Genomic DNA, 8,950 nt, shown 5'->3' with positions numbered 1-8,950 from the left:
ACCATGTTAGAATTGGGAGTATACATGCACATGCATTGAATGGAGAATGAAAAGAGAAGAAGAGAGAATAGAACATTTATGTGGTTCAGGCCGAAGCCTTACGTCTACAGATCCAAAGCCCAACCGGCTACATCTTCACTAGTTTTGATGGATGTTTATATTAATAAGTACTTCTATATATAGAGGACAATCACACAATTACAGGAAATAAATATGGTATGATTCTTGGATATAGAGGTAAATAATAGGATGCCTTATCACCAAACTAACTTGATGATTAAGTTACTTTGACTTGGTTGCTTCTTATGTTCGAGATACCTAATCTTAGAAAGGGATAGATACTCATACATCCATAATGATGTATATAAATATGAATCTGAGATATCTATATTCTAAAACAAGCAATAGGGGATATTCACATACACTTTTGATGGGTCAGGTTTTTATGTTAGAGGAAGTCTCATTTTCACTAGATATCATTTTCGTGCTAGAAACCAAGCACCACACACCCAAACCTAGGAGCCCAAGATTGGCAGATGTACCTAGCGAGTGCCCTATCAGGCCATGCGATGGCCCAACACCAAGTTTTGCATGGGGGGTCGGGGCCCTTTTTCATTTTCTTAAGTTGCCCAAAAGAACAAATGGGTCATTTTGAACCCCAAGATAATATAAATATATTATGGAGGTTATTTTTAACCCCCAAGGTTAAAAAACCACCCTCAATCTCTTTGCTATACCTATTTTTGAGAATTGAAAGTATTTTTTGTAGATTGAAAAAGATTCTTAAACTTTTCTTACATAGCATATTAGACTTTTAAATATTTTGTATGATTTGAATTTTGAAATTTTGACATATTTATTCTCAACATGCGACATGTCATATGTTTATATACAAAAACGTATGTTACAATATTTTCAAATGCAATAAATTACAAAACTGAAACAAAAATATGCTTATATGTGCATTTGGACAACAAATATATGTATATATCTTTAAAAAGTATACTATAGGGTGCCCACCAGGGGGCTAGGCCGGCTGCCTTGCATTTTTTAAAACCTTGATCATTTCATCTCTCAAGAATTGCAACTTAACTCATCGATATAATCAAGATGGATTTTCTTTTCTTTTTTATGGCATATCTTTGAACTTTATTTTTTTTATCACTTCACTCTCAAGATTTTCAACTTAACTCATAGATATGATCATGGCGATGTCTGTTTAGATATGTATGCATTGGTAGTTATAGTCTTGAGTTGATGCATGAGTATCTACAATCTCAACTTTTGATTCATAATTTCCCATTTATACCCAAAACAGAGCATGGAATCAGGCAAAAGAAGCCTTGGGTGCTCTATTGCTAAGCCCTTCATGCTCTCCATCTAATCTTCCGCAAATTCATGGTCTTGTAATAGCAACTGGGTTTTCCTCAAAACATCTGTCTAAATACACTTTTGGTATCCAAATACCATTCTCCAAGGCCCAAAAGCAGCCCCCCTTGTTTTCAACTCTGTGATTTTAGAGCCAAATTCCATGTTTTGGAATTTAATGATCCGAGGTTGCTAACTCAAAGAAATTATCGATATTTACAGTGAGATGATGAACTCAGGTTTGAGTCCTGATAGCTCTTTTTGAAATTTTTAACTTATATTAAGAAATTAGAGGAGTACAAGAGATGTAGGCCAAATGTAGAAAATCGAACCAGAAAGATTAACCAGACTTAGGGCTGCAAGCGGTTCAACTGGCCTAAACGATAAACCGGCCAGTTCAATTGGCCTAACCAGGCAAATCTAGGGCGGTAAAAAAAAAAGTTAAAAATTCAAAAAAATCTAATAAAATATGAAAAGTATATTTAAAGCATGATTAAAGAAAACACATTTAAATGAAGTTGAAAATTAATGAAAAAAATGGATTTTAAAGAATCGATTTGTGCTCAATTGTATTTTTGAAATTTTTCATAAAAGATGAGAAAATACAAAAATAAGTATTAATGGCCAAAAAAATTTTCAATCTTTGTCAAAATGATAAAAATATTAAAAAATACATTACAAATCAAATTTCTTATTTTTTGGGATTTTATATAAATTTTTTGATTTTTTTTTTTTAAATATCTGGCTGGTTCACCAAAGCCGGCTGAAACCGAAACTGGCAAGTGGCTTTTGCCTCAAATCGAAGCTCTTTGAGTCACAATCGAAATGCCTTCATTTTTTGGTCTATCTGACCTCTAGGCTTCGAGTTATGATTGTTGGAGCGAGAACACGTCATGCGCACAAATTTTCTGCATAATGTATTTTTGTGCGACCTTCTCTCTAAGATTTCTCTCGGCTCGGTCGACAGATTCATCCATGGTATCAGTCAAAAGTTTGCTCTCTTTGAGGAGAACAACATATCAAACTTTGGCCTCGATCCACCTTATGATTGATGAGATGTGAGTATTGCAAGTTTGTCATGTTTTTTAGAAGAGATATAAGTTTTTCACTATGTTAGGCAGCTGGTTTTGATTATCCTCCCCTGAATAGTAAATGACCTACTCATTTTATGAAAGTAGGACTTAGAGAGGTCAATTTGGCCTAAAACTTGCTAGTTATAGGTTTTTAAGCTTTTTGAAGTCGTCTGCAGTGATCTGAAGACCATTGGAGATCACCTTCAGGGAGATTTGGCTATGCTGTTGCTTGTAGATATATAGAGCAGAGTACTCCAAACTGTATCATCTTCTTGTCTCTTCTTGTCTTCACATGCTCAGGGCGAAACTTGGGAAAGGACTTTAGGACATTAAATGCTACTCTTGGACACCTTTTGGGGCCGAGTTGATACCCGTACATTGGTTCTTCAAAATTGAGCTTATTCCGCACTGCCTTCCGTAGTGCCTAGGCATATTTGGTACCCAAGGGCTATGGTCGCAACCACCTCCTCTTTTATGTACATGGGGAACGAGGTGCATCAAAAATATAGGTCAACATTAGGAAGTCTCTCTCTCTAGAGATATTAACATGAAATATTAAAATAAATTGCCTATTAATAGCAACCATAAAATTCTCTCCTAAGATTTTATCTTCTAAAAGTCTCTTACTACTTTTTTTCTCCATATATCCTCTCACATTTCTCTCTCATCCATGTCTCTCCCTCTTTCTAAAGAGGGTACACATCTATCTTCTTATATTTCTACACCAATATTTTTAGGAAGTCTCTCTCTCTAGAGATAATAATAGGAAACATAAATGAAGTAGTTTATTAATAGGAATCATAAAATTCTCTGGAAAGATTCTCAATCTTTTAAAAGTTTCTTATTTCTTAATTTTCTCTCCCTAAATCTCTTTCATATTTCTCTTTAATCCGCACATCTCTCTATGTAAAAAGGGTATGTATATCTCTCTCTACCTAAAGATGAAGTAATATGTTCAACACTCTCTATAGTATTAAAATCGTTTCTTATTTTCGCAACACGTACCTACCATTTACCTCTAGCTTAATAATATAGTATAGATAACTTGAGTAAAAATGAATTTTAGGCTATCAAAAAAGTTTTCGCCGAAGCTACGTAGACACAATTTAATGGTGCGCCTTGCTTTGATTACTTAGAGTTGGCACCCTGTACAAACCGCACCATGTAAAATGTTTTTACACCTCCCAAAATTAATGTCCGATGTTCTTGTACGATGAGTGCACTTCTCATCGCGTACATTTCCTCTTCATATCTCTGAGTCTCCGATGTTGATTTATCTTTGGGCCTTCACAAAATCTTCAATATCTGTTTTTACCACATCTCTCTCTCTCTCCCTATTTTGCTCGTCTCCCAATTCCATGATCCCACTATTTACTCCTTTTGACAAAACTTAAGGTCTGAAAAAAGGGAAAAGGTTTGTATAAAGTTGCAACCTTAAAATGTAGAATCACATATATATCTCAAAAATCTATTGGAAATGTTGTTTTAATGTTGAAAAAGCCTTAAAGAATCATCTAGACATAGAGATCTATGAATATGGGAAAAAAAAAATTTTGAATATCGGAAATAGTGCATCTTGCAACACATTATCTAGACCGTCTATTTTCAAGATTTTCATATATTTATAGATCTACTTGATTTTAACTTTTTGTGGAGTTTAAAATTTCTAATTAGATATGAAAATAGATTTTAAGACAATACTAAAAATTCTTTACAACAAAATTACATATTATGATAAAATTTTAAGGTGCGCCTTAATTGGATTGTTTAAGGTTGCAACCTTATAAAAACCACGCCCTTGAAAAAATGCCGATCAGGTAAACGGCCAATTTGGATAAAAAATTCGTCTGGGGAGAACCTCTTCTTGTAAATATCAAGAACCGGCCAGTTTGCTTTGTGACACGGCCAATTCTGGTTAGTTCTCTAACAACACTGGTTGGTCAGAACCGGCCCGATTTTTTAAAATGTTTAGATTTTTTTTATTATCTTAATGACACGGCCAATTCTTGGCAGTTCCCTACTTGGTTTTCATTGTCTTCTTACTTTAGGGCACCACTAATATTATACTTTTACAGTTGGACATGTCTCTTAAATACTCCCCAGCCTAAGGCAGCAAGCCGGCAACCACATTAACTTCTCTTACTGTAGATTTGCAAGAAAGTACTAAAATGCCCATGCAGTTTCATAAAATATTCTACTTCATAATTTATAGCTTGCACTTTTTCAACTAATCGACTCGCACTTTAAATGAATGAAACAACCCTCTTGGTTTCCATTTTTAACTGTCAAGGAAATACTTTATGTTGGGTGTCAACCTTATACTGTACTAGGAAGGTCCACCTAAAAAGCCCACTAGAGGAGGTTGTTCTTATGCTGGAAAATTTTCAAATCGATTATCTTGACTTCGAGATTCATAAACATGAAAAAAATGGGTTTTCTAATATTAAAGGTAGAGTTAATCTTTTAACAAATTATCTAGACCGTCTATTTACAAGATTTTCAAGTGGTTATAGATCTGCTTGATCATCACCATTTTCGGAACTTTAAATTTTATAATTGGGGGCAACAATAGATTTTCATATTGCTTGATCATCACCATTTTCGGAACTTTAAATTTTATAATTGGGAGCAACAATAGATTTTCATATCATCACAAGGGTTTGCAGCACCGAAACTGCATTTTCGACATGGTTTTGAGCTTCAATAGTATAAGGTTGATACCTTACCCAAACCTCACCCAACTGTAAATAGCTTCTCTCTCTCTCACTGTCTCTCTCTCATATCACAAATATTGGGATCATATCCATCATCGTTTCTCTCTTTCTCATTTCACAAATATTGGGATCATATTCATCATCATTGGATGGCACTTAATTTAAATCTCAAACACATGGAGGGAAGAACATCAAACATTTTATGACTTGCACAAATTGCTTATTACACATGCTCCTTTTGGTGCACACATATTGAGAGCAGCCCTCTCTCATAACAAACTGAGTGCTTAAAATTCAATACACCTTGACTTCCAAATCTTATAAATTCACACCAACAAAGAGAAAACATACTACTTCAACACCCACATAGACAAAGAGAGAGAGAGAGATCAGAGCTCAGTTCTCCATTTGAAGGAGGCAGAGAGAGAGAGAGATCTCAGTAGTTGTCCATTTGAAGGATAGTGCTCAAGTTCATGGGGTGCATGTACTCTGTGGTACCAGTCATGAACTGACGCACAATGATCCTGCTTGCGCTCTCACTTGGGTGGAATGGGTCCCAAAACGCATACTTGCTTCGATCAGCGCAAAGGTTAGAGAGGGCAGTGCAGAGTCCCAATCCGTTGTAAGGTCCTTGCCCACAACAAGCCACCTTCGATGTCACAAACCCTAAGCAACAAAACAACACAAACACCACCAACAATAAGCTCAACATGATTTATTTGTGTGTAGAATTCATTAGATTTATTAAAGCTCGGAGAGAGAGAGAGAGAGAGAAAGTTTGGGGTCACAATTATTGATAGGATTCTATACTATGGGACCGTTTATCTTTCGTATAAAGAGGTCACAATTACTTTTAACCATTAGATGTCAAATTGGATAATTTGGGGTGTCTCACTAAGTTTGAGAAAGTTTTTTTTGATTTTTGAGTCTCGTCAATTGCACTCTTTCAACCACCCAATTTGAAATTTAACAGAGAAAGGTGATTGCGACTTCCTTGTACTAAATTTAAATGGTTCCTTTGTATACTTTTTCTAGATATTTTTTTTTTCGGTAATTTTGTGGAGATGACGAGTCCCTACTTGTTTTTTTAAATAGTTAGTAATTTTTTAGTGCGTTATGTGAAAATAGAAGCCTAGATCTTAGCTAGGGCACAAATGATACTGCCACCACGACCCCAACCCTATTCTAAGAACCATCAGTAGAAAATGGGTTAGCATCAGTAGAAATGGAAACCAAGACTGGTAGATATGTTGGTTTACCAAATGCTCCAGGATTAGAGATGAAGTCCATGTGCATGTTGAAAGCATTAGCGGAAATAAAGACATTGCTGCCAAACTGGTTATTAAGCTGTCCAAGCATCTGAACGAGTTGGGGGTTAAAGAGGGCAGATGCCCTCTGCAACTCAGGATCGCATTGCCCGTTCCGGCTCCTCATTGCCAGCTCTGCTGGGACACACCCCATCGGTCCAGTGCCAGTCACCAACACCCTTCTTGCTCCAAGCTCGTAGAGCCTCTGCACAATTTGTCAACAAATAATATCAGAAAATAATGTATACATATACTTGTATATAAATGTATGTATGCATGTATATGTAATTGTATGAAAATACAACACAACAATGTGCATCATTTGCATTTTTGTACGTGTATATGTGTGTGTATGTATATGTAATTGTGTGAATGCATGTAGAATTGTTTGCATGTATATTTCTATATTTGAAAGTTGGTATATGGTACTCACCAAAAAAAAAAAAATAAAGTTGGTATACCTTTATGCACATGTGCATCATTTAATGGTTTATATATATACAGAGATTTGTGTGGGTATATTTGTATGTATGTTATTATGTGTAATTATGACATCATGAGATGGTTGAGCGAGAATCAATTAAAACTTTTACCTACCCAAAAAAAGGTGGATATGCAAGTGGTCCCCAAACGGCAGGTTAGCAAGAAAACACGTTTTCGAATTGGTGAAAATGCATATGAATGGACGTATGTATGTGATGTTAAAGCCTTGTCTCAACTATTTAAGGTCAGCTAATGTTGAGATGCTACATCACATTCACAAATGCGGCTACATGAAACTTCCTTAGTAGGGGACTTAATGCAAAAAGATAAAAAAACACTGCTTATAAGGGAGAAGGCAATTAATGATAAAATGTGAAAGCCAAATGAAAATGAACAGAGAGGCATTGAAAATAGAGAATGTCACTTAGAATGTTGGTTTACGGTTCCCTTTGAGAAGTTCAAATTAAAAAGCATGGGACATATCCTTTATGTCATTTAGAGTGTTCTTTATTGACTATACGCTTGAAGTTTCTTTTTTTGGATTATAATGATAAGGCATGTGTGCTTGTAGTTAAATTAATGAATAAAGATATGAGGGAGACTTATTTAAATTACACAATATTTAGGAAAAAATAATATAGTAATGCTATTTATGTTTGACACAAGGTGATAATGGGCTTTAGTTGTTAGATGTGAAAATTTCTAGAGCCTAAAAAGCTCATGCGAAGGTGAAGTTTACCGCGAGAATTTTACTGTACTCAGGGATGAGGTACCGAACATAGTCAGGGAGTGAGAACTGGCGCGATCTCGCCGAGTAGGGCACGAGGTAGTAATTGTTGACAAAATCGTTGCCCCCCAAGGTAATTAGCACCAGGGCCTGGTTCACCAATCTTTGGGTTTGGGCAGCTCCAATGAGGGTTGTGACCCTCTGTTGGTATTGTTGGAAATATTCCAATTGCTTGCTGATTCTTATAATGTTCAACTGCAAATGAGAGAAATCACAAAGCATTAATGAAACAAACTAAAGAGAGAATTATGAAATATTTTGGCTCTAAGATTAATCTCTAGACTTTGTTCTCTGGACTTATCTCTCTCTCTCTCTCTCTTTAAAGTGCTAGACATGTGATGTTGTTGATGAGCTTACAAACTGAATGCCAGTATCATTAAGGATGCCGATCCCAGCCGATGCGAAGTTGGCACCGACAAGAAGCTTCTGACCGGTAAGCTCAGGGGCGAGGTAAGGCAATGTGGGTTCAGTACCCATGTTTTCACCTGATTCAACAACAAACAATTTATTATCATCAAGAAAATACTAGAGAGAGAGACATGGAGAGAAGCTGATGCTTACTGATAATGTCAGGGATGTTGAGGCCATTGGAGAAGCGTCCGGTGGGACGGTGGGTAGGGTAGTCGATGCCGTAAGGGGGGTTGTCGGCTCGAGCCGTGGTCGCAAGATAATCATTGTTGCCATTGTCCACTAAAGAGTCACCGAACACAAAGAAGGCTCGCGCCTCAGATGTGGCCACTTGGGTGCTAAGCACCAGTCCTAGAAGGCAAACCATTAGGGCTAGAGCTCTAGCCATGGTGGTGGATGTGTAAGAATCAATGAGAGAGAAGAGAAAGACAGATGGGTTTTGGGGTGTATGAGAGAATGGGTTTTGGGGTGTATGAGAGAATGGGTTCCTACACCACTTTGAGCATGGCTAGAGAGGAGTGGAAGACCATATATATAACCCTGTTATGGACCAGGCTTGCTTGCCTTTTTTTCCTTATCATACATTGAATTGTTGGATTTTTTATGGCTCTACTATTACCTCAATAAACTACGCTGCCCTTCTTAATAGCCACAACCAAGAAAATGGGCAATTAATTGCTTGTGCCCTTTAAGGGTTCTTTTGATAAGAAACATCTTATGTCACACTAACAAAAAAGGGGTTGGTGTATTACACTTTTGGTCAACTAGCTAGCTGTAGGCCTAGTGCACCTTTCTTTTCTTAATTACTTT

General features: G+C 36.4%; 1 protein-coding gene across 1 annotated transcript; it reads right to left on the bottom strand.

Annotated features, from left to right (window-relative positions):
- Nucleotides 1-5,562: 5,562 nt before the first annotated feature.
- Nucleotides 5,563-8,646, bottom strand: LOC18444103 (GDSL esterase/lipase At5g33370). The gene is given in 6 exon segments (XM_006854281.4): nt 5,563-5,645; nt 5,647-5,821; nt 6,415-6,667; nt 7,685-7,927; nt 8,090-8,217; nt 8,294-8,646. Coding segments are annotated over 6 exon segments (1,053 nt in total). The 5' UTR covers nt 8,529-8,646; the 3' UTR covers nt 5,563-5,626.
- Nucleotides 8,647-8,950: the final 304 nt, after the last annotated feature.

This window comes from Amborella trichopoda, chromosome 7 (assembly GCF_054954075.1).
Source record: "Amborella trichopoda isolate Santa Cruz 75 chromosome 7, AtrichopodaSantaCruz75HAP2 v2.0, whole genome shotgun sequence".
In the NCBI taxonomy this organism is placed as follows: Eukaryota; Viridiplantae; Streptophyta; class Magnoliopsida; order Amborellales; family Amborellaceae; genus Amborella; species Amborella trichopoda.
Note: the sequence above shows the minus strand (reverse complement) of the source record. Positions and strands in the feature narration are given on the sequence as shown.